Below are 27826 nucleotides of genomic sequence, written 5' to 3' on the forward strand. Positions count from 1 at the left end.
GCCGCCGGATGCGCACGCGCATTTGCTGGCCTGTTTTGACAGCTTGGGTCGTGTAGGATGTGAGGGAGCAAGAGGTGTCGCGAGAGTTAGCATCACACCTCCTTTTAAGCGTTATAACTATGGCGAGCTTGGGGATCCAGGCTGAGCAGGAGCCGCTCTTAGGCGACCGCACACCCGGAAGCAGGTGAGCGGATGTTGGGGGAAGGCACTCTCACTCTCCTGCTCTATTGAGACTGGCCCCTTTCCTGGCGTCAGCCATACGGCGTCAGCAGAGTAGGGGTGGGGGTGGGGGCGGTCCCGCGAGACCAGGAGGTGCGCTCCCGCCGCTGAGAAAGGGCGGCCATCGGTGAGCCGGCGGGTTCTGGAGGTGTTTGAGTTTCAGAAACTCAAACTGCCTCTTGGATTTTCACTTCAAAGGTGCAGGCGCCAAGCTATTCTGCATTTGGCCCTTTACAAAGCTGAGCACTGTACACAGTTCACAAAAATTCCGAAATTATGGTTTTAATACTTGAAGATACAAATAAACCTGTCTAAAATGTGTTCACTTTTGTCCTATGCCAAATACATAAAGACTAATTTTTTTTATTATAAAGAGTTGTTTTTGTTTGTTTGTTTTTAAGATTTTATTGGGGAAGGGAAACAGGACTTTATTGGGGAACAGTGTGTACTTCCAGGCCTTTTTTCCAAGTCAAGTTGTTGTCCTTTCAATCTTAGTTGTGGAGGGCGCAGCTCAGCTCCAGGTCCAGTTGCCATTGCTAGTTGCAGGGGGCACAGCCCACCATCCCTTGTGAGAGTTGAACCAACTGAGCCATCCGGGAACTCAGCGGAAGCTGGGCTCAAGGTGCCATGTTCAATTTTAGTTGCAGGGGGCAGAGCCCACCATCCGTTACGGGACTCAAGGAATTGAACTGGCAACCTTGTGGTTGAGAGCCCACTGGCCCATGTGGGAATCGAACCAGCAGCCTTTGGAGTTAGGAGCATGGAGCTCTAACCGCCTGAGCCACCGGGCTGGCCCAAGCTAATTTTTTTTAGCATTTAAGGGATGAAGTGGATTTTGACCCTTATAATTCTGGTTATTTTGATCCTACTTTATGGACAGTAATTCTGAATTGTTACAGTTTGTCTCTTACTGAAACAGGCCCGGTTGGGACCCCCAGAAAGGAGGCCTTGCCATGTCCCTGGCCTTGCCTTTCCCTGCCCTAGTGCTTAACAATTCATCAACCCCCTCCCTGTGGTTTGAGCTTGGAATGTCCCCTGTCCCAGTGAGCTTAGGTTGTCCCCTGTCCCAGTCCCTGCTTTAGATAATTACCCAGATACCTATGCTTGCTTAATATCACAATGCCCCCCCCCCCCCCATGCTTGCCGATTACAATCTCTATGGCCTAGCATTCTTTCCAGGTTACTGTCATCACTGTTCCTGGGTTGATGACCACACCGGAGAGCGACACTGCCAGAGTGAAGGCTCCATGCAGACCCCTGGAACCATTAAGTAGTCTCTGGAGGAATGCCCAGATTTTCCCTTGAATATCCCAGGCTGGTCTGAGAATGTTAAGGCAGTTTTTGGAGGTGTTAACCTGCTGCCTTCTCAGACCACCCATGCTCTGATAATAAACGCTTGTTCCGTGACCCAACTCCTGGGTTGGCCTATTGGCGGAGCAGTGCAGGCAGCAGTAGCCGCAGACTCGTTTCGCCTCCGGTTTCATTACTACGTAATTAAGTATGCATTTTTGCCTTTAGGGAATCAGAATTAAGTATCATTTTTGAAACACAGTAATTGTATAAAGTAGTTTAATAAATACACAGCTAAATTTAAGCTATGACCACGTTAATTTTTGCTCATTTGTCCCACTTAATCCCTAAACCTTTATTTCTACCACTTTGAAAATCTTTGGAAAATGTATATCTCTGGTTCCTGATTTACTAAACAATATATGTAATGCAATTATATCTATATTTTACCTTCAGATCATTAATATCAATGCTGAAATAATGTTGTAATAGAGTGATGTCCTCAGCCTATTGATGCATTTTTTGCTTCTATACTAATTTATGATACACTGCTGTACTTTTTAAGTTTTATGTTTGCTTTTTAGCTTTTCTGCCTATTTTGTTCCTGGTAGACTATCTGTCATCATGTTTTTGTTATCTGTTGGCAACCTGTTTTTGTTGCTGTCAGCAGCCTCTCTTCTCCCTACTTTATTGTGGGGCTTTTAGTTTGCTGCTGGGTTGAAAACCACGCATAAACTTCATAGAATTGTGTGTAGTTAGAACATGGAAGTTTGACTCAGGGCTAAAGCGCTGTCCTATTTTGAAGAAATGGCATACATAGTGTTAAGTACGTCAGGAACTAATTTAATATAGTACCTGGCACACACTAGTAGATCTAATAAATGTTCTTGCTCTCCTTCCTTTCCTCTCTACCACTCCCAATCACATTTGGGAAAAAAACAAACAAAAAAAAACAACAACACCTTTTTTGAAGACTAATTTGATTCTAAGGTCTATTTTAGAAAATAATCTTGAAACCAAAGAAGGCATTTTGTTTGTTTTGCATGTCTTAATTATTTGAAAATATAATTCTCATGTTAAGGTAACTTTAACTGTGTATGCATATGTGAAAATGTAATGACTACACACACTCATCTCTACCACCTGGTCTGTATGAACGATCAATCAATTCAGTCTGGAGGGGCCTGGGTATCTCTTGGTCCACTAGTAGAATACATGCTGGACGAAAGGCAAGTATTCCAGGAGTTTTCAGACTAGGAATGTCTTATATCACATCAAACCTTCCTGGTGTCACTTCTTCATTAATTCTGCTGAAATTACCCAACCAAAAATAGATTCCTGCAGCAAAGGAAGCTGTCAGCAAGTAGCGCATGTCCTAATGATGACAGTAATTACTTTTAATACCTAGTAGTTGTACATATTCCCCCTATGGGAGATCTAATTGTTATAACTAGTTTGTTGGATTTTTTTTAGATATACTTTTATTCATTTTGTCAGTTTAACAAATTTCAACACTCTTGAATAAATTTGTAACATGCCAACAATAGCAAAATATTTGGTTTGCAAAATGTTTTGCCTTTTTAAGCTACCTCGTGTCTCCCAAGTTTCTATATACAGTGATGCATAAATACAACCCATGGAAATTCAAAGAAATAATGCTTATTCATAGATTAATTAGTACAGCAAAAACCAATATTAGTAAATCATACCTCTATCATATCATTTTCATGACTTCAGCAGAGAGAAAATAAAACTGTGTCACAGATTTGCGTGTAATGAGATAACTTTATACTACTTTTTTCTTTTTTACACCTAGAGAATGGGAGATTATAGAAACCGAGGAGCATTATAAAAGCCGATGGAGATCTATTAGGATTCTTTATCTTACTATGTTTCTCAGCAGTGTAGGTAAGTATTAGAAATTACATAATTTAAAAAATTCATATAAAATATTTAAATTTTAAAAATTATTTATTATGGTAAAAACCATACAACTTAAAATTTACCATTTCTTAGACCATTTCTAAGACCAGAAGTGTTAAGTATATCTACATGATTGTGTAACCAATCTCCAGAAATTTTTCATCTTGCAAAACTGAAACTCTTAACCCATGAACAACTCTTCATTTCCCAATCCTCCTAGCCCTTGGCAACTCCCATTCTACTTTCTGTTTCTCTGAATTTGAGTACGCTGGATACTACATATAAATGTAATCATACAGTATTTTTCTTTTTATGACTAGTTTGTTTCATTTAGCATAATGTTCTCAAGGTTTAGCCATGTTGTAGCATGTGTCAGAATTACCCTCCTTTTTAATGCTGAGTAATATTCTGTTGTATATATTATAGGGGAGGAAAAACTTTCCTCTACCTTCTTAGGTTCTGTAGCTGGGGCCTGCAAATTAAACTGACAAAGGACAGATCAATAGGAGAAAAGGGTACAGATTTATTTGATGTTAATATTTTTACCTAACACTGGGGCCTTCATAGAAAAGTGAAAACCCCAAAGAAATGTTTATACTTGGGGGCTTATATGCCATTTTAACAAAGGGCAATGGTTGTGAAGAATTAGATAAAGGAAAGGGGTTTGGGATTCTAGGGATGGTAAATTGTGGGAAAGTAACTAGGAACTATATGGGAGAAACTAGGTGAAGATAAAGATTATTTTAGCAAGGTTTGTTTGTGTAGACTCATCTCAGCATGGACTCTCCATCTCCAGGGATAAGAATGTTCTTGTCTTTCTGGTACAAGGAGAGCACTTTTCTCAGGGGAACTTCATGCCCTGATTTTAGGCAAAAAGAGGGAAGGCAGAGAGCCCTTCCTGCATCTGTTGATTGTTAGTTGCCTTCAGCTTAAAATAATCAATATGCCAATGCAGTGTATTTTGGGGTGATGCTGCTCCCCTTCAGTTTATACCTCATTCTGTTTATCCCTTCATCCACTGATGAACACAGGTTGCTTCCACCTCTCATGTCCTATGAATAGCTGCTGTGAACATGGGTGTGTAAATATCTCTTCAACATTCTGCTTTTAGTTCTTTTGGGTATATACTCAGAAGTGGAATTGCTGGATCATATGATAATTCTATTTTTAATTTTTTGAGGAACTGCTTTATGGTTTTCCAGAGTTGCTACACTATTTATATATCCCACCAACAGGCAGGGTTCAAATTTTCCCATATCCTCACCAATTCTTATTTTATGTTTATCTAACAGTAGTTATCCTAATGGGCATGAGGTGGTAGCTCCTGGGTTTGATTTGCATTTCCCTGGAGGCATCTTTTCATGTGCCTATTACCCATTTGTATATCTTTGGAGAAATGTCTACTCAAGTCCTTGGCCCACTTTTTAGTCAGGTTGCCACTGAGTTGTAGAAGTTCTTTGTATATTCTGGATATTAAAACCCTTTACCAGATACATGATTTGCATCTATTTTCTACCATTCTGAGACTCTTCTTTTCTGTGCTTATTGTGTCCTTTTATTCAGATAAGTTTTAAATTTTGATGTAGCCCAATTTGTCTTTTTTTTCTTTTGTTGCCTATGAACCTCATTTAATTTTTATCTTGACACATACCATACAAATTGTAAAGTGCAAGAATCTTAATTTGTATAGCTCGATGTATTTTAATCTATTAACATCTGAAAATATAGTTACTACAAAGTAAAACTTCATGAGGAAATTTTTTTTAATATTAAGAACTGTAATTATGTTAAAATGAAAAGGAATGAAAATATATGGGAATTATTGATATTATGATAGTTTTTAAAGGAACGTTTTAGGGAATCAATTTTTTTTCAAGTCTAGACTCTCTAAGTCTGTAGACAGTAACTTAACAAGTTCCCTGAGATAGACTCAGTGAAGGTCATTTTACTAAATTGTTTTTCAAATCTTTTCTGTTTATCCCAGTCACCCTCTTGTTCTCTTTCACTTACCAGTGTTGTTCATGATTCAACACTGAGTAAAAACAAATTTTAAATAAAGCTAAAGAAAAGGACAAAATAAAGAATATTTTCAACAATTCTTTGTAATACAATTTCATATCGGATTCTGTATCTATTAGGATGCCTTCCACAAATACCAGGGATAAAATGTTGATTCAAATTGACTGGGGCTTTGGTTCTGCTTCCCAATAACTTTGGTTTTAACCCTCTTCTACGTACTGGTTTCAATTCTTAGGCTGTAGCATGATTGTAGCAGCAGTTCCAGGTGTCACATCTATTCATACGAATATTTATTCATCAGAATTGAGGAATTCTTTCCCAGAGGTCTCCAAATAAACCTCCCCTTATGTCTCACTGGTCAGAACTGGGCTACTTGTCAATTTCTAAACCCATCATCTGCTACTTGTCAATTTCTAAACCCATCATCTGCTAGGACAAATTCAGAGTAAAAAAAATTACTCTGAATTTTTTTAGATCAATCAGGATTTACCCTCTGGAATTTGTGTGGAAACAGTTTCCCCTAAAGACTGTGGCTTTGTGGAGGAGTGATAGATATTGGAATACAATTGGGATTCTATCAGGAAGGAAGAAGGGGGCAAATAACTGTTGTTTAGGTAGCAATATCTTCAATAGACTGTTTTTTTCACTTAAAATACTTCTAATTTTTAGTATACTCCATAATCTAAACTGATAAGTAATAATTTCAAATTTAACAGCAAAAAAAAAAGAAAAGTATTTTAACTTCAGATTTTAATTGGCATGTTAAAGATTTTGCTTGTTTACAAATTTGATTGTGAAACTGTAGCCTTGAATTTAAATATTAGTTGACTCTTTCAATCCTCTTTTCATAACAGTTAATGTGCAAATTCAAAATACACTAAAATGAAACTAATAATTATTTTTTAAAGGCTTTATAAAAGGGATGAACATGCTACAACATGGATGAATCTTGAAAACTTTATGCTAATAAAGAAGCCAGACACAAAAGACCACATGTTATATGATTCTGTTCAGATGACATTCCCAAGATACGAAAACTAATAAAGACAGAAGGTAGATTAGTGGTTGCTTAGGACTGTTATGGGATTGGATGGAGGGTGGCAGAGTAATAGCTAAAGGGCCCAGGGTTTCTTTTTGAGTCACTAAAATGTTCTAAAATTGATTTTGGTGATGGTTGCACATAATTGTGATTATACTAAAAACCACTGAATTGTATTCTTTAAATGGTTAAATTGTATGGTATGTAAATTATATCTTAATAAAGCAGTTTCTTAAAAAAATAACCTTTATACAATTTTGAGTGGAATAACATTCGAGTTTATCATTACAGCTCTCCAGCAATAAAGACTTAGCAAAAATAATGAATTTTCTTTTATGGTATAGCTATCTTGAAGTATCCTGGTTCTTCACAGCCACTGCCCCCTTTAGATGATCATTTCTTTGTCCTAGTCTTCCCTATAGTCAATTCTCTTTCCCAAACAACACAGATTAGAGGTCTAGCTCTTCCTCTATAAAAAAGTGGCCTTTCCTCTATTCATTTCTGCTATTAATATAATATAAAAACTTAAAGCTTTCAATAAGTTCTATTTAGAGTAAAGTACATAAGTAAGGACAAAAGCTCCCCTGATTTTCTTATATTAATTATAGCTGAAGACTATAATTATACCGTGTTTCCCTGAAAATAAGACCTAGCGGGACAATCAGCTCTAATGCATCTTTTGGAGCAACAATTAATGTCAGACCCGGTCTTATTTTACTATAAGACCAGGTATAATATAATATAATATAATATAATTAATATAATATAATATAATATAATATAATATAATATAATATATAATGTAATTACTATAATATAAAATATAATTATAATACTGGGTCTTACATTAATTTTTGCTCCAAATGACGCATTAGAGCTGATTGTCCAGGTAGGTCTTATTTTCGGGGAAACAGGGTATATTCTTTTCAAGCCTTTAATATATCCCTTCTGATAAAACCCCATTGCTTAATAAATTAGACATTTTGGGGGCATAAATTTGTAATTCAGAATGATATTTTAAAACCCACGCAATAGTTAAAAAATTGTATCTATAGAGTGAAATTATTATAGGTATAAATAACAGTTTGTCTCTTTACAGGATTTTCCATTGTGATAATGTCAATATGGCCTTATCTCCAAAAGGTTTGTACACGTCAACTATTCTTTTCTTAAGCAGCTGTTGTAGCAGTAACTCTTATGTAGTTAAGAGTTTTCTAGAGTCTCTTTGGTATTATCTGATTTAATTTTTACTAGTACTATATAACTTGAGATAATTCCTCAAAAAAGGCTTATGAGTAAGGTGATCTTTCTATGCTTTCTTGTGCAAACGAGAACACTCTTGAAGTGAGAGGAGTGCTGTTCCAGAATAATAGGATTATACCCGGACAGTCCCAGGCAAATGCACATGTAGGGTCACCTACTTATTAGTCCCTTTCGCGTCCCATCAATGCCCTCTCCCTAATAAAAAGAAATTAAACTAGATTTAGTGCCACATTTGCATTGCTATTTTAAAAATTAATTAAAAAAATTATATTACATGAAATATTACCATGACCATGACACTAAAAATTCTTTCCATACTGGCAGTTACTGGAATTGAAACAAAATGTTTAACAATTATGGAGCACTATCTTCTTTGCTAAAAATATATTTCCATGTATGACAGCTCTTTTGATTTCTATGGTCCCTGTATCTAGTTTATTTAACCTCAAAATTCTCAAGAGAAAGGTGTTCACATTTAAGTCCACTCAGCACAATATGTTGAATTATGAAAAGGTACACAGATACTTGAAAACTCTCTAAAGGTAAATTTATTGTGTATATGAACATATAACTAGTTCTTTGATAAAACAAAATAACATTTTCACCAAAAAAGTTGTCAATTATTTTTCTCAAGTTATTTCACAATAATATTGAGAGATCAGTGTGTGTCAGGCACAGTACTGAAGCTTTCACAACAACCCTGTGAGGTGCTTATTGTCACTCCTGCTTGACAGGTAAAGAACTCAGACTCAGACAAGTTAGGTAGGTTGCCCAAGGTGACACAGCTAGAAAATGGCAGAGCCACACTATCTGAAACCAAAATTGGACTCTTAACCACACTGCTATGTTCCTACTACCTTAAAAGTTTTAAATCTTAATTTAAGGCTATTATCTCTTTGATGATAGTATGTTACCAAATATTACTTAGCTTAAAAGCCATCTGTGAGAAAGATAAAAAGCTATGCCAAAAAAACAGAAAAAACAAACCATTACTACTAAATTGTCTGTCTGAAGGAATGTGGCATTACTTCGAATCTCTGATTTGGACTGCTGCCCCTCACTGATAGCCATCAGCCGAGTGATTCTTTAGGCTCTGTTGTTCACAGATGGGGTTGATTTCCAGGAAGACTCATATTCTTAAACCCAGATTTTGAATTGGGATGATAGGTTATAGGCCTAGGGAAATAGTGGGAATACTCATGCATGAGTTATAGTAAAACGTAATAAAACTGACATATTAGTAAAAACAATATACTAAGAAATACTAGTTTTATATTGTATAGGTAACATTCATTGAGTGCATAGAATGTGCTGACATGGCCCTAAGTATTATACATGTATTGGCTCAAATAATTCTCCTAACAGCTCTGTCAAGTTATCCTCATTTGACAGATAAAATAAAGTATGCTATTTTTCTTCTCACACCCCAGCTACTCAAATACAGGATTTTTCAGAACCCGATAAGTAGAACCTGGTTTGGAAACATCTTGATGCCTGCAACTGTGTTTATTCATCTTTGCATCCCTATTGCCTAGGTTTTGTCATAGTAAAGGCCTCAATGACTGTTAATTATATGAATAAGCAATAATCTATAAGTAAATAGTTGAGGAGGTTTGGGACACCCATATTCGTATCTTACCTCACATAGCAAAGCATTAAGATTTCTAGAACTGGGACATTGTCAATATTAACATGTTTAGAGAATGTTTTGAAATATAGTACCAAACACTTCCGGTTTTATTGGTGTGTTTTTTTAGAGAAGATATAGAACCAACTTTCAGTGAAGTGTGTAAAACCAAACCAGTTTACAGATAATTACCTTACAATATAAGTGGGTAAAGGTCTGAAAGCATGTGTGTGTATGTGTGTGAGGCACACAGAGACAGAGACATGTAGATATACATACACACAGACCCAGGTAGACAGACATGGGGAGTTAGGGGGGTGTTGCTTGTCCAGGCTAAAGAGATCCTGGAAGACTTTCCAAAATCACTTACACCTGAGCAGAGTTTTGAAGGCCTGCAGAAAGAAGTTGGTCGCCTGAAGGAAAGGTGGGGGCCCAGGAGCAGGAGGTGGGAAGGCATTGCTGCTGAAGAAACAGTAGAGGGACCTGTGCAAAGGCGTGGAGGCAAGAATTTGGTGCATTTTGGGAACTTCAAACAGTTCCCTGAGGCTAGAAGTCAGAATTGGGAGGAGGAAGCATGCAGAGAGAAGTTTGAGAGGAGAGACAGTGGCCAGCTTGGAGTTAGTTTTTCATAATAATCAGTTTAGATTTTATCCTAAAAACCACCATAACATAGAAACTTTTTTTAAGTGCTAGAATCCTGAATTATCTGTGTTGAAAGTAAGCATTAGTTATCAGTTTAATGAGAAAACTGTCTTTCAGCTTTTGTGTTTTGTCTTCTTTATTTGACCATGGTGCACAGTTTAAAAAAAAACATGCTAATGGCTGTTTAGCTTATGGAGTAGCATAACTCTAAATAATTTACTTTATAAAAATAAAGAATGGCATATTATTTTTTGTTTTATATATACATATATACACATACCAGGGGTGCAAAAAAAAAAAGTATGCAAGTGGACACCTTGGTCAATGTTGCTCAAGCAGCCGTTCGCTGTAACCAGAAGTGTTTGGATGCTGATGGTAACCACTTTGAGCACCGCTTGTAATTGCAGAAGTTAAATGTGTCTTGTATACATCTTTGTTATTGGTATATATTGAGTATTACAATTTTAGTAGTTTTTCCCTTTCCTAAAATGTGTATACATTTTTTTTGGCACCCTCTGTATATGATGATCTTTTTAACAATATTTTTATGAACCAGATAGTTCCATAATCATTCCAAAAGATGAAGCTTCCCAAGCATTTTTCCTTGTGTATAGTGAATTATTAGCACATTTAATTGAAATGTCATAAGGTTGAACCCCATATGATAGTGTTATAAAACTTATGGTAGAATTATTGGTTTTATTTTTTTAAATATGAAATGTTACATAGTCAAAAAATGTATTTATGTTTTATGCTTTACTTTTCTTAGATAACAATTCTTAAAGCATTGTACTTTTTTCTGCAGATTGATCAGACAGCTGATGCAAGTTTTTTGGGCTGGGTTATTGCTTCGTTTAGTCTTGGCCAAATGGTAGCTTCACCTGTATTTGGTTTGTGGTCTAATTATAGACCAAGAAAAGAACCTCTTATTGTCTCCATCCTCATTTCGGTGGCAGCCAACTGCCTCTATGCTTATGTCCACGTCCCAGCTTCTCATAATAAATACTACATGTTGGTTGCTCGTGGATTGGTGGGATTTGGATCAGGTAATATGTATGTATGTATATATATGTTTGCTTGTGTCAGTCACATTCATCCTGACATTTAGGGCCCAGTCTCACCTGGTGTCACCTCCTCTCAGACTCATATCCCATGGTTCTATATAGATCTGTGATTGCAAACAGACAAGTATCTTCCTATCATTTTGCCTCTGCTCATATTCCCATTACCTATAGTTTCTCTCTTCTATTCCTATCATTCTTCATCCTTCAAGATTTAGTTCAAATTCCACATCGTCCACAAAGCTTTCGTAGGCTACCCTGCCCCTTGCTTATATACTGTTTTGCACTGTGTTCATCCTGTATCACCAACCGGACAGTAAACTTTGTAATCAGAGACACTTATGACTTTTTAAAAATATTCCATGGCCCCTAGCACAGTCTCTTGCACATAATAAGTGCTCAATAAATTTTTTGGAGTTAAATTTTTAGTGGATTTCTTTTTCTGTTTCTTATATTACAGATCCAAACAGATTGTGGCATCTTTCTTTTATAGTTGTAGCAATCAGTAGTATGCCATTCACTCAGTGCTTTCTCAGTATTTAATGATGAAAAATAGTTTATCATTCTTGTCATGCTGCTTTTTCAATTCATTCAAGTATTTAACTGTTTTCGTATTTCTAAAATTAACATTTTCTGTTAATTGATGCATTTGCTCAATATACATGCTTTGTAAGATCATAAAGAGGAAGCAGTGACTATACTATAGATTAATATTTCTTTCTTCTTTCGTATTAATTCCAAATTAAGTTGAATTTTTATTTTGTTACTTTGGATTATTGTGTCTTTTCTTAGGAAATGTAGCAGTTGTTAGATCATATATTGCTGGTGCTACTTCCCTTCAGGAAAGAACGAATTCCATGGCAAACACAAGTGCATGTCAAGCATTAGGTTTTATTCTAGGTCCAGGTATGTACTTTTCACTTGTCATTACTTAAATTTGATTTGGGAAAATTTTTGAGGTTGAAATATTAAATGAAATCCAAGAATAAAACCTCTAGGTGAAGGGGAAGGGAGGGAAACTAATCTTTTTTGATCCAGCGTTGAGTCTAGGCTCTTTATATATATATATATGTTAACTCCTAAATTAAGTGCTGTTTGTCCGTTTTTTATAGTTTAGGGCACCAAAGCATAGAGAATATAAGTAAATTATCTAAGGTCAGCCAGATAAGTGGGAAATCTGAGGTTCAAACCTATACTCCAAAGTATATGTTCTGTGAAATAATCATTTAGCTTGATGTCTCTGCAAGGGTTTGCTTTTTTCATTTGTTAGAAACAAAATTCTTTCAGCTGAAGGATTTAAGCAACGTTATAGGAGGTGCTTTATCCATTTGCCCTTCGCCCGTACCTTTAAGATGTTTTAAAGGTTGAAGAAAATGAAAGTTTTAAAAACACTATTTTCTTTCCTCTTCCAAAGCTTCTATCCTTCAGCTGAGCATAAACAAATAGTACTGAGATTTAATACTTCCCCAAGGCTAATTTTTTGCTGAATAGAGAAATTAGTAATTCCTTATGCTAGAGTAATAGTGAAAAACCATATAGTTGGCTCATGCATTGAATACTGAAGTTTTGAATATCATGTTTGAATCCAACCCACTTTACTTCATTAAACCTCATCCTCACCCCCGTTTCCATTGCTTCCTCCTATTTAGCCAAGAAAAAGCTCCACATAGAGAGAATCTAATTCATCATTCACCAATATCTAATATTTCATTTTGGTATTCTGGAGTGAAATGTAAGCACAGATGTAGAATAATTGGATCTACTGCCATATTATATAAGACACATGAGGACATAGTCTGGCCTTATTTATTTACCACTCTACCCTCAGGGTCTAGGACAGTACCTGGTACAGACTTAGGTGCTCACTCAGTAAATATGTTGACCACCTAAAAAAGTATTTTGGATGACTCATTAAACATTTTGTATTATAGATGAGTAAATGTGGGCCTGAAAGGATTAGGTGACTTTTCCCGTAATGGTAGTGACCACGCCAACAAGCACTGAGTGTTCACTGTGTGCTTGATACCATTCCAAGTGCTGCCGGGGCAGGTGGTGTCTTGCTTAATCCTCACCCTAAGGTTACCTGGGACTTCCTGGAAGAGCAAGATACACGCGTAGGATCTAAATCAGGAGAGCAAACCAGGACTCTTCCGATCATGTTTGTTGCTGCAAATCCAATTTTAAAATATTCAGTATACATATAATTTAAATACTATATACACAGTAATATTTAAAAATATTTACTTGAAATGTGACATTTTCTATTTTATAATGAAATTGATGAAACTCTTATAATTTATTTCTGGAAGAAATTCTATAATTTAAATTTCCTATGGAGATTTTTTTAACAAAACAGAAGTTACTGACAAATTATTTTAGATACAATCCTTTGTGAATTCATGTACATCAGTGTTACTCAAACTTTTTTTCATTATTGACCTGCTAAGGAGCCTTTTTAGATATTATTTTTTCTCATCACTCTATCCCGGACATTTTAATACCACAGATCTATTTCGTATCTTTTCTTTGCATATTTGTGCTTTCTATAGAGAAAGAGTAAATTTTTGCCCCCCCCCAAATTTCTTACCTTTGTTGAGATGTAGATGGATGATTCCATCATGTTACTTCCAATTTTGTGATGTCTTTCACAATTTTTTAGCTTGTGCCTCCCATATAATAATTCATCTGCATATATTTTTTAAATAAGTTTTTCAGACCTGTTTTGCACTCATTGGAGAAAAGGGCGTGACATGGGAGACTATAAAGCTGCAGATAAACATGTATACAGCACCAGTTTTACTTGGCGCCTTCCTGGGAGTTTTAAATATTCTTCTGATCCTTATAATATTAAGGTAATTAGAAATCATAAAACTGCATTTGTAGATTGTGAAATTAAATAAACATTATCATTGGGGGATAATTATTCCTATGAAATCTTTATTTCGTATTTGATATCTATAGTTGTGTTCGTTATTTTTTGATCAGCTAATGCACGTAGTACTCGTACCTAAATAACAGACAGTCTGATAAATGAGAAGATTATAAGGTCTGAGATTCAAGGTTTAGATTTGATTTACTAACTATAGGTTTCTAAGTATCGGAATGCAATGAAAGCAACATTTTAAGTAGATTAATGATTAGTATCAACCTTAAATACAAAAGTTATTTCAAATATATCTCCTATGTTTTATATATTAGAAGAAATTTTATAAAACTATGGAAATTTTGTTATTGGATATTTCTTCGGAGTGCTTTAACCAAGTCCAAAAGTATTTGTAACTAGTATTTAAAATCACTGCAAAACTTCAAACACTGATTAATATAAATCACATATACTTTTGGATGAATTTTTTTTAATATGGTAGTATGAGAATCATGACTTGTATCTTTTAAATTTTATTGGTTATATCTCATGGTAATAATTTCATTACTCAAGCTAGTAAAAGAAACTATATCAGAATTTATAAAGATAGAAGGCTAGTAAAATTTAAACCATTTATCTATTATATTAAGCCTTTCATGAATACAATATTTATGTTTTTCTTTTTAAGAGAACATCGTGTGGATGACTCAGGACGACAGTGTAAAAATATTAATTTTGAAGAAGGTACTATTAACCTGTGTGACTAAATTATTATAACATTATCAAAGTATTTCTTATGATTCTGTCTGTTTGGTATGTACTTGGATTTTGCTTCTGAGGATAATACAAGGGTGATTGGGGGAAGATCCTCAAAATTGAAAGTTACCTAAATTGATTTTTTTAAAAAGGGCATAGTGATATCAGTTATTTGGTGTTCATGACTGGCAGGGTTAAAATCAATGCTAAAAAAAACTTTGTATTGTTTTTGAAGACCCAATATCCTAAAACCAGTTTTTTGCGTGTGATTATAAAGGGAGGTCATAACCCTATGTTTTGTATCCAACGTGCTTAATTGCCAAGTATAGCAGCCTCCTTCCAAACCTCATTTATCAGTGGAGAAGGAACTCCTTCTCAGGAATCCTGAGATATAAAGGCAGGTACTATTATGAAAAAAATTATAGAAACTTACCGTGTCTTAAGAATGTCACTGCCTGATTCCTGCTACTACACATACACTACAGACAGCATAAATGAACACATATGTGCATTACTTACTTGGTTTACTCTGAATAAGTGGGTAAATTATAAAATAGCATGGTAGCTGTATATAAGTAGATCTATATATAAGGCTTCACATTTCTCAGTTATATCAGGAATAGCTTATACTGAGTGTGTAGCTTAACTACATAGTTCAAAATAATTCCATATACTCACTCGGCCCTCCTAATTTTTTAAAAATATCATAACTTAGTGGTTCTCTGTAAAATACATTTCTTGCAAAAACATAAATTATAACATAAGGGCTTTAAAAAAACTGTTGTAATGACATAAGGATATTTACTACTTTCACGTAGCAATGTAAATTCAAAATATATATTGAAGTAAACCAGGACTGAGAACTGATTTAAACTATTTGAGATCTTCATGAAATCCTCATGAATTTAGATTTAGGTAAGGTAGAAAAAAAACCTGCAACTGAAATTTAAAGCAAATATATTCAGTATGAGATCATTTTATAGAATTCTATACATTCCTATTTTAGATTGAAAGACACCAAAAAGATAATCAGAGTATTTCCTATAGAATTGAAGTGTATCTCCTGGGAAGAAAAGTTACTTTACTTTTAAATGCCATTTAAAAGTTATTTCTGTCATATACATTCTGTTACTTTTCAGTTGAAGTCTAAAAATGATTTTAAATACTTAGTCATAGAATTTGCTACATATGATTTCTACACATGTAGGTAATACAACTTTTCTCCTGTTCACTGTAGCAAGTGCCCATGAAGTTCAGGTTCCCCAGGGAAATGTTGATCAAGTTGCTGTGGTGACCACCAATGTTCTGTTTTTTGTGGTCCTGTTTATCTTTGCCCTTTTTGAAACGTAAGTTTTATTCTGTCTATCTGAATCAGATTATGTAAAAAACTTGTATTTCTCAATGCAGCATTAAACAGGCATATAGATGTTCTCAAAAACTTGATGTAAGGCATTTTTCTTGTCACTATGTAAAAAGTGTATATACATTTTATGATTTTTAACTTGAATGTAGTTAATTCTGTCTATAATCTTATTAGCCTTATCTTCCTTATAAAAAAATCTGTTTCACTAGTCTTTCTCCCTTTCCTCTGAGTTGTATATGTATAATTGTAAAACTAATTTGTCATGATTATGTCAGTCCCTACATATATATATTTCAGTGTGGCAGTTTTAACTTTGTTTAAGCCCTGATCCTGAAAAAAAACAAAAAAAAACTAGTATGACATATTACAAAATCTCTGCTTTGTGTAAGCTTTGTTGACCATTGGTTATCATATGGTTTTTTTATTTTTAAAATGCCTTTTCATTAGGAGGAGAAGGTCCAAGATGGCGGAATAGGAAAAAAAAATCATTATGGAAAAAAAGCCTTTCCATTATAAAAATAGTACATACTTGTAAATATTCCAAGCACTATAACTGTCTTTTCACACCCTTTCCTTTCCTTGGAGGTAACCACTGCCAACAACTGCTAATTCTTCAGTGTGTATTTTTTCAAACATTTATTCTATACCATTATTTGTGTGTGTGTGTGTGTGTGTGTGTGTGTGTGTATTAAACAAACATAAAATATGTGATATTACCATTGGATAACTTGGTTCATTCCCTTATCAACACATTGTAACATTTTTTATGCCAGTACATATGGATTTGCTTGATTTTTTTTAATTTTTAAAATTATTGAAATATATGAAAGTTTCAGTCCATCTGATTTTGGGGGCATTTTAGAAAACTGTAAAGTATAGATAACATACAATTTACCACCTTAACTATTTTTAATTGTACAAGTCAGTGGCATTAAGTACATTTACAATGTTGTGCCACCATCACCATTACGCATCTTCAGAACCTTTTCATCATTCCAAACAGAAGCTCTGTACTCAAACAGTAAGTCTCCACTTACCCTCACCTGTACCCTGGTAACCTCTATTCTACTTTCTCTTTATGAATTTGCCTATTCTAGGTACCTCATATAAGTGGAATTACAAAACATTTGTCCTTTCATGTCTTGCTTATTTCACTTAGCATGGTTTCAGGGTTCATCTATGTTGTAGCATGTGTCAGAATTTCATAACTTTTTATGGCTGTCCATTGTGTGTATATACCAATTTTGTCTATCCATGCATCTATCAATGGACATTTGGGTTATTTACATCTTTTGGCCATTATGAATAATGCTGTGATGAGCATTGGTGTACAAGTATCTGTTTGAGTCCCTGCTTTCGGTTGTTTTGGGTTTGTATCCAGAAGTGGAATTGCTGTATTATATGGTAATTCTATGTTTAACTTATTGAGAAACCACCAAACTATTTTCCGCATCAGCTCATCTGATTTAAAAATTTAAAAATGGTAATGTTCTTTTTTTAAAAAAAAGAATGAATACTTTAAATATATTTCAATTCCATCTTGTAGCCAGTTAACAGAAGGAAATAAAAAGTAGGAAAAGAAGCTTGGCAAGAAGGAGACAGTCATATAAAGGAAGAGAGACATTCGGAGGTAGGGAGAAAAATACTTAAAAAGGTAGCGATGAAGAGACTGAAAAAGAGAACAAAAATCCCAGAAGATTCTAATAACTTAATAATAGTAACATTATTTTATTGAAAAGAGACCAATTTAAACCAAAATATAACCATGACTATCTAGTTATATTAGAGTGGGAGTTTTGGTTGGTTTAATTTTCCTGTTTTCCATGCTTTTTGCAATGTGGATGTATTATTACTTTTATAGTTAAAATAAATATTAAAAATTGAAAACACACAGCTAAAAGCACATACTTGTATGTAACAATATCTGCTTAAAATGTGTTAAAATTTCTGTTTATGTAGATCAGGTGTTAGTATTAAAAGGGATGCAAATTCTTGAATGTGTCTGTATCATTATTAAAACCTCTATTTCAAATTTAAGTAACAATGACTAGGATTTAAATAAAATAACTTTTTTTGTTTTTCTAGTATCGTTACTCCATTAACAATGGATATGTATGCCTGGACTCGAGAACAAGCTGTATTATATGGTGGAATAATACTTGCTGCTCTTGGAGTTGAGGCAGTTATTATTTTCATGGGAATTAAACTACTTTCCAAAAAGTAAGTTCTCTGTCTTTGGTTTTGTTTCAAGTCTGTTTTTCCAAAGTGAAACATGAAACAGTTAACAATGTAAATGAATGTGTTAGTAAAATAATTTAAAGCTTTTCTCTCACGTATTAGTTTTAGTCCTTCAACATTAGCAGACAGATATAAAATTTATTAAGGGAGTATGCTATTTCTATACCATTTGGCATATTCTTTAGTAAAGCACGATATTTTACAAAGTAAATAATTATCTTCTATAATATGTTTTTATTTAAAGTATTTCTGAAAGTATTTCATAAAACATTGTTCTGCTGCATGGTGGTGATATGTTATGCAACAAAAAGATTCAACAGTTAGGTCTGGAAAACTGTGGTTAAAATTATGGGACTTCTTTACTCTAAAATGTCTAAATCTTTAGTACATACATAATATGTCACCATCATGACAACTATAGCATGTAACATTTCTGAAAGTTATTTGTAACTCTGATCACAGAACACTTTTTTAAAGAAGCATTTTGGAAAAGTACAACCGTAAAAAACACACTTTGGGATTATTGCTTGTATAACATTTAAATTCATTCATATAGTCTGGGGTGGGACATTAGATTTAGACAGTTCTAACAATTTAATTATTCCTAAGATACTTTAATAGTATTTTAGAACCTTAATAAAGTTAATCAATTAGCAAATATTGAGTCAGTGTGTAGTGTTAGGTGGTGTGATGGATACTATGAAGATTCCTGTTCTTATAGAGCCAAGTAGGGGGCCAAGATATAGATGTAAACATAGACATAGATCCATATTCAAAGTTAAGTAAGAGGAAACGCATTATATCTTGCTACAGAAGTAGAGCAGCCCTGCTGATAGGCATTCCTACAGATTGTCCAATTCCATCCCTTCAAAGAGCCTGTATCCTATTGGGGGGAAGCCAATAAACACAAATAGTCAGGTTGGGATCTACGTAATAATATTATGAAGGAGAAGAGAACAGAGTGGCAAGGCGGGGTTGGGAGAGAAGGGAAGTGTTATTTTGACAGAGTGCTGGAGGAAGGCATGCTTGAGGAAGTTGGATCAGGGACCTCAGCGAAATCAGAGAACAGCCTAGGAGTGGCCTGGAACTCCCCAGAAGACTTAGCTTTGCCAGTTAAGGCCAAGCAGGAAGGCCAGTTCGACCAAAGCAGAATGAGAACAGCAAATGGGAGATGAAGTTAGAAAGATATGAAGCCTTGTGGGTATTCTGAGGGTCATGGGAAACGTTTGGGGTTGTCTGTTTTGTTTCAGGAAGCCCCTGGTCTTGTTTGTATGCTACACTTTTGATTATGGGAAATTTCTCACATATACAAAGGTGTTGAGAGCATCATGTACTGAATCTCTAATATCCACTACCTAGCTCCAACAATGATAAACTCCTGGTAATCTTGATTCATCTACACCTCTCCCTGCTCCACACTCCCTATACTTTACGCATCTGCTTTATTTTGAAGTCGATCCCAGACATCATTTCACGTCTTCCATAAATATTTCCGTATGTATCTCTAAAAGTTAATGATGACATTATCACATCTAAAACAAAAAAAATAAGTGATTTATAAATATAATCAAATATCCAGGCAGTATTCAGATTTTTCTCCACTGTTTCACGTGGTTTTTTTTGTTTGTTTGTATTTAGTTTTGTTCCATGGCTTAATCACTTGACTCAGATTCTTAAGTTTCTTGTTTCTTTTAATGTTTTTTTTCATCTCTCTCTCTCTCTCTCTCATTGCAAAACACTGGTATTTTAATTCTATCATTCCTTTATTTACTTGCTGGAATACTTTATTTTGTGTAGGAAAGCCAGGGTGACTCTTTCCTTTTATTTTATTAACTGATTTTTAAAATAGAGTTGGTTCCCTACCATCCTCTAAAAGTGACCACGTGTATTTTATTTTAATACAATGTGAATTCATAGATTGTAACATTTTTCTGTGTTTTAGTCCATTGTCTTTACTGTTGTTTTGGTGTTCACATTGTCATGCTTGGGGCCATAGTGGCTTTGAGCCCTTTTATCATGGTCACTGACAGCTTCTGTACTCTCTCGTACGACAAGATGCCCAGGCTCATCTTACACATTTTCTGTCCCAGACCTGAAATCAACCAGTTTTTAGAGGAAATTATATTTCACATTCATATTAATTTTTAGTGGGAAATTATATTTCGCATTCATATTAATTGGTATATCACCAAAAGTATCAATATATTATTTTATAATTTTTAAAATTATAAAAGTAATGAAACTATGTTACAATGTTTCATTTTTAAATTAGAGTTTCTGTTCTTTAACAGGATTGGCGAGCGTGCTATTCTCCTGGGAGGACTCATCTTTGCGTGGGTTGGCTTCTTTATCTTGTTACCTTGGGGAAATCAATTTCCCAAAATACAGTGGGAAGGTATAGCCATACATAATTCTATAATGTTAGCCCTGCTGTTCATCTAAAATTAACAAGTAATGCACTGTACTAATTTTGTTGTTACAGATTTACATAATAATTCAATCCCTAATACCACATTTGGGGAGATTATTATTACTCTCTGGAGGTCCCCAAGAGCAGATCACAGCGAAGAACCAATTGGCTGCCCAGCTGAACAAGCCTGGTGCCTCTACACCCCCATGATCCATCTTGCCCAGTTCCTCACGTCAACTGTGCTAATCGGGATTGGCTACCCCTCCTGCAATGTCATGTCCTATACATTATATTCAAAAATTCTGGGACCGAAGCCTCAGGTGAGTCAGTTACCCTGGTATTGCAATTATGTAAAATATATTTGTAAGCACTCACATTTTGTGCTACCATTCTCTATTTCCACACAAGCTGATTTGGGGGATTTTTATCATATTCAGCATTTTGAATTTTTGAAAAACCCACAACTTTTGTAAAGTACTTACAGGACTTGTATTCTAGAATTTAACAAACATACTCTTAAGAACTCAAAGATCTCTTAACTTAAGAGTTTATGAATTCAAAATCATTTTCATAGGAAAAATATCTGCAGCATAAAATTCTGAAACTCGTTCTTAAGCTAGGCAACAGTTAGAAAATCAAAACTGATAGGCACATTGGAATCTAGAATTGATTTCTTCTGGCCCTAGGAACAATTACTGAAAAATGAAAACAATAGTCTTAAAGTATATAGCAGCTATGTATACTTTAAAATTAGTTTGTATTATAAGAATTTCCATAATCATTATATAAAAATTAGAAAACATATAGAAGCAAAATAGAGAAAAGTGTCAGAGATAATTACTACTTATTCTTTTAAGCAATTGCTGAGCATTCATTAAATATAGCATAATTTATTTACTCAATCTACCAGTGATGGACAGTTAAGTTGTTTTCAATCTGGGGATATTAAAAGCAATACTGCTCTGCACATTCTTGGTTGGATAGCATGGGCTGTAGTTTTGGGTACAGTACTTGGAAGAGTCACATGCTGTCTGGTCACTGGAGTCAGCCAAGCATGTCTTCAAATCTCTTGGACAAGTGACTTGAATTTTCTGAGATTCAGTGTCCACATTTGTTAAACAGAGATAACACCAATCAGAAATTTGTGAATACTGGAAACAATATATGTAAAGCACCTAACATAGTGTTTGGAAGATAGCAAGTAGAAAATAAATGTTAGCCTTAAAAGATAAATTGAAAACTCATATTGTTCCCAGGGCATCAGCAGACATTAAGTTTGTCCCTTTCATCTACTTTTATTTTTCCTAACCTGACTCAAGTAAGTTTATTGTTCATTATTTGCTGTATTTCTAGAGAGGCATTTTATATTTAATCCACAAATAAAAGACGGAGAAAGTGATTCCTGTAAGTTTCTCATAGTTTGGTAATAGGAGCATCATCCTTGTTTCTAAAATAACTAAACCTGAGTATCAATCTGCTTCTCCCCTCCCCACCCCACAGGGTGTGTACATGGGCTGGTTAACAGCCTCTGGAAGTGCAGCACGGATTCTTGGACCTGTGTTCATCAGCCAAGTATACACCTCCTGGGGCCCACGATGGGCATTCAGCCTCGTGTGTGGAATAGTGGTGCTCACCATCACACTCCTGGGAGTGGTCTACAAAAGACTCATTGCTTTTTCTATAAGGCATGGAAGGATTCAAGAGTAACCTAGTTAAGACTCTGATGGAAACTACTTGCTGTGTGGGCCTTCCTTTACTAAAGCCTCTGCTAGACAACTGGTATGAGTCAGTTTCCAAAAGTCAGGCTTCAGATACTGTATATTTTGAATAACAAGAACATATATTTAATAACACAGGGAATTCTATGTGTAATTGTGAGCAGTTACATTCTAGATCATAATTTATCTCAGAAAAGAAATAATCTTCATATAACACCTTTTTGGGGGTTGTATGAACTCATGAGTGAATGGGCAATGGTCTATAACTGTGAAATTGTACTCTTCTTTAAGTTATTATTTTTAATACTACACCTCGTGTCTTATCTCACTAAGTAACCCCCAAGTTAATAGATCAGTAGAAATAATGCTAATATTTGAACAGTAAAGAAGATTAAGAGATCAAGATGGCTTTCACTACCTTTAGTAGGCCTAACTACTTTTTTCTTTCCAGTGCTAATAAGTAACTCACTTTAGAAGCATAAGCCCAGTATGTGTTATTATTGTACACATATAATGAACAGCAAACTGTTTATTATAATTATTGGCATTTTCAACTCCCGTAAATTCTGGAGAAAAACTGTCACTTTAATTATTTACTTTTCCCATCTTAGTAGTGGCAGGCTAGACACAACAGGTTTCAGTCTAAGTCTGCACAGCTATTCAGAACTGCAGACTTTTACATTTGGGTGGACCACGACGGCCCCAATCTAGTTAGGCTCATACATACTTGAAGCAAAATGGCTTTAATGTAACAGTTCGCTGAGCTTACTTGAGTATATGGTCTCTGCGTATACATCTCTACCTCCACCTATGTTGAATGCTGATAAAAGGACCTAGTACAAAACTATGTATACGGATAATCAGTATTACCAAAAAGGTAAAAATATTTCTAAATACTTTTCCAAATGTTTTCTACTCTAAGTTATATTTTCAAACCTGAGCGTAAACACTATAATCTGCACTTTATACTAGGTTTGTTGTACTTTGTTTTTTAGACTTGAACAACAGAAATTTATTTCTCACAGTTCTGGAGGCTAGACATCCAAGGTCAAGGTGCTGGCAGGATGGTTTCTTCTGAGGCCTTTCTCCTTGGCTTGTAGACGGTTATCTTCTCCCTGACTTTTGTTTTATCCAGTTTTACTGAGCTATAATTGACAAGTAACATTGCGTAAATTTAAGGTGTACTTGTTCTGATACTCATATATTGTGGAATGATCGCCACCATAGTTAGCCAACACCTCCATCACATCACATAATTACCATTTCACCTTTGTAGTAACAACATTTAAGATCTACTCTCAGGAAGTTTCAATTATATAATACAGTATTATTAGCTATAATCACCATGCTGTACCTTAGATCCGCAGAATTCATCCTATGTCAGTAAGTTTGTACCCTTTGACCAGTATCTCCACATTTCCTCCATCCCCCAGACCTGGCAACTGTCATTCCACTCTCTGCCTCTAATAATTCAGCTCTTTTAAATTCCACATACAGCTGATACCAGACCTAGCATAATGCCCTCAGGGTCCATCTATGCTGCCACAAATGCCAGGATCTTTCTTGTGGCTGAATAATATTCCATTTTATATATACAGAGGGTGCCAAAAAATGCATTTTAAGAGATGTTATATTAAGAGATATTATCTTAAAATGTGTATACATTTTTTTTGCATCCCCATTTTTTTGGGCACACCCGGTATACTTAAGACAGGTGTGAGGTGGTATCTCACTGTGGTTTTGATTTGCATTTCCTTGAGGATTAGTGACGTGGAGCACCTTTTTACGTACGTGTTGGCTATTTGTATGTCTTCTCTGGACAAATGTCCATTCAGATCCTCTGCCCATTTTTCAATTGATGTTTTGCTACTGAAGTTTGCTATACTATTAAACCCAACTTCTTCAGCTGTAATGGAAGCCTTAATCTGACAGAAATCATCCTATGATTCCCTTTTGGAGATTGTTTTCACTCTTCTCCACCTCCCATAGCAAGCCTGTGTTTCAGTTAGATTTATCAGTTAGTTTACTGGCTCTTTGGTCAAGCCCTGGAATCCCTCGTCCCTGATGTTGTACAGCTCCTTCCTCTGTCTTTCCTTTTTGGGACACTCTAATCCTAAAGATTAAATTTCTCTTGGTTTAGATACTGTGCATAATAAAAATAACAGTAATGGTAATGATGAAAATGATAATAGTGACTATTTATAGAGGTTTTTTCATATCCCAGGGAATGTGTACCATTTAATTCTGAGTTTTATAGACTGAAGTTACTATTATGATTCCCATTTTGCAGGTGAGGAAACAGAGGCACATATAAGTTAAGGAACTTGCCTAAATAAGTCTGTCTTTATAGTCCACACTCTTAACCACTATATTTTTCTTTTTTTTTTTAATTAAAGTTTATTGGGGTGACAATTGTAAAGTTACATAGATTTCAGGTGTACAATTCTGTATTACATCATCTATAAATCCCATTGTGTGTTCACCAACCAGTCAGTTCTCCTTCCATCACCATATATTTGTTCCCCCTTACCCTCATCTACCACCCCCCTCCCTCCTTACCCTCTGGTAACCACTAAACTATTGTCTGTGTCTATGAGTTTTTGTTTCTCATTTGTTTGTCTTGTTCGTTGTTTTCGGTTTATATCCCACATATCAGTGAAATCATATGGTTCTCTGCTTTTTCTGTCTGACTTATTTCGCTTAGCATTATACTCTCAAGATCCATCTATGTTGTCACAAATGGTCCTACATCATCTTTTCTTACCGCCGAATAGTATTCCATTGTGTATATATACCACAACTTCTTTATCCATTCATCTGTCAAAGGACATTTTGGTTGTTTCCATCTCTTGGCCACCGTAAACAAAGCTGCAATGAACATTGGAGCACACGTGTCTTTATGTATAACTGTTTTCAGATTTTTTTGGTAGATACCCAGGAGAGGGATTGCTGGGTCATATGATAATTCTATTCATAATTTTTTGAGGAACCTCCGCACTGCCTTCCATAACGGCTGCACCAGTCTGCATTCCCACCAACAGTGTATGAGGGTTCCTTTTTCTCCACAGCCTCTCCAACATTTGTTACTATTTGTCTTGTTGATGATGGCCATTCTGACTGGGGTGAGGTGATATCTCATTGTGGTTTTTATTTGCATTTCTCTGATGATTAGTGATGTTCAGCATTTTTTCATGTCTATTTGCCATTTGTATGTCCTCTTTGGAGAAATGTCTCTTTAGGTCCTCTGCCCATTTTTTAGTTGGGTTGTTTTTTGTTGTTGAGTTGCATGAGTTCCTTGTATAGTTTGGATATTAGCCCCTTATTGGAGGCACTGTTTGCAAAAATCTTCTCCCATTCAGTTGGTTGCCTCTTTATTTTGTCGAGGGTTTCTTTTGCTGTGCAGAAGCTTTTAAGTTTGATATAGTCCCATTCATTTATTTTCGCTTTTACTTCCCTTGCCTTTGGAGTCAAATTCATAAAATGCTCTTTGAACCCAAGGTCCATAAGTTTAGTACCTATGTTTTCTTCTATGCACTTTATTGTGTCAGGTCTTATGCTTAAGTCTTTGATCCATTTTGAATTAATTTTGGTACATGGTGACAGCAGTCCAGTTTCATTCTTTTGCACGTGGCTCTCCAATTCTCCCAGCACCATTTATTGAAGAGGCTGTCTTTTTTCCATTGTATGTTTTTTGCTTCTTTGTCAAAAATTATCTGTCCATATTTATGTGGTTTTATTTCTGAGTTCTCAATTCTATTCCATTGGTCTATGTGTCTGTTTTTCTGCCAATACCATGCTGTTGTGATTATTGTTGCCTTGTAGGACAAGCTAAAGTCAGGGAGTATGATACCTCCAGCATTGTTCTTTTTTCTTAAGATTGCTTTGGCTATTCGGGGTCTTTTGTGGTTCCAAACCACTATATTTTTCATAGTGTGGAAAACAGCCCAGAAAGTTTCAGTACCAGTTAATTAATCGCTAATTGTAGGGCAAATTAAATAACCAATAATGGTGACTACTATTAGTAGAAGTATTTGAGAAACTTAATTTGAAGCCTGCTGACTGGGCTTTTATGTTGGCTTAATGGTTAGCCATGTAAGAACATGACATAGACAAGTTTCCCAACTTCTAAAAATCTGTAATACTGAATAAAATTCAGATAAAATGACGACCACCTTCCTTTTCATTGAGAACATATTATTCTCAGGGGATTATACCTGTGCATATCTTGGCACAAAAAATAAGGAAGTGACATGAGGTTGAGGAGAGAGTAGGGAGGTAAAGTTTGAGGAAAAAAATCACCTAGTTGAGGTCATGAGTGGGACAAGTTGAGTATAAATTGAAAAAGATGATAGGAGAACCTGAGGTATGAAAAACTGCTAAAAATAGTATGTATTTAGGAAGTTTTTGAAAACCTAAACTTAAACTTGTCGTATTTTGTAGGGATTTATAACTTCACAAAGCTTCTTCGTGCTACCTTTGGCTACATTTAAAATAAACTCTTCCAGTTCATATAAAACTTTTCTCTTTTATAAAGTAAAATAAATCTGTAATTTATTGTTTTGGAGAGGAGAAACTACTTAAATGCACCTATTCAACTATTTTGAGAGGAAATTTGGGGTACCATTTTTTACCACTGTGGACTTAGTTGTAATTCAATGTATTCAACATTGTGAATGCACATTTTCTAATAAACAAAATTATTATTTATGTACCTTAAGCCTTAAAATTTTACTTATTCATACTTTCAGTACATATTTTAGGGGTACCCACCATGTGCCAATCACCATGGCACTGTTGGGAATACAGCAGTAAACAAAATACAAAGCCCCTACCCTCACGGGACTGACATACTGGCAGGAAAGTCAGACGTTAGTCACATGATTACACAGATGATTATCCTCAATGTAAGAAAAGCACAGGGAGCTAGAAAGGTGAACTTAGGAAGCATGGTATTATATAACAGGTTAAGTATTTTGGACGTTAAGAGAAATAGGAAGGCATTTAACGTAACACAGTCTCTAAAAAGAAACCTGGCTTCTTGTAGAAATGGATGGTTCCAGTGCGAGGCAAGATGAGTCTGAGATATCTTGTGCCAGAAAGCAAGGGAGATATCGAAGACTACATACATCTTGCCAAAAGGACAGAGTGAAATAAAGGGACTCCTACGGGCCAAAAATAGAGCAATTAAAGCATTGAAAAGAGTAGTATTTGCAGTTGATTTAAACACATCCAAGTATGAAAATCTGAGTTCATAATGATACTAAAAAAAAACAACAACAAAAAAACGAAACTCATTGGTTACCTTTGGAGGTTGCTGGGGCTTTAACTCTTGATTCTAAAAACCAGAAAATGAAGACTCAAGTGTCTATTCTTCCTTTCCTGTACCTAAACTTCA

The 27826-nt window shown here is 35.1% G+C and overlaps 1 protein-coding gene across 1 annotated transcript; it reads left to right on the top strand.

Moving 5' to 3' along the window:
* Nucleotides 1–23: 23 nt before the first annotated feature.
* On the top strand, nt 24–27143 carry MFSD8 (major facilitator superfamily domain containing 8). The gene is made up of 12 exons (XM_019749003.3): nt 24–184; nt 3326–3417; nt 7590–7633; nt 10828–11068; nt 11876–11989; nt 13791–13935; nt 14635–14690; nt 15940–16048; nt 18151–18285; nt 20595–20698; nt 20786–21033; nt 22214–27143. Exons 1-12 carry the CDS (start codon nt 120–122, stop codon nt 22418–22420), a joined length of 1560 nt encoding a protein of 519 aa, XP_019604562.2. The 5' UTR covers nt 24–119; the 3' UTR covers nt 22421–27143.
* Nucleotides 27144–27826: the final 683 nt, after the last annotated feature.

This window comes from Rhinolophus sinicus, chromosome 15, assembly GCF_057876585.1.
Source record: "Rhinolophus sinicus isolate RSI-liver-muscle chromosome 15, RSI-T2T, whole genome shotgun sequence".
Lineage (NCBI taxonomy): Eukaryota > Metazoa > Chordata > Mammalia > Chiroptera > Rhinolophidae > Rhinolophus > Rhinolophus sinicus.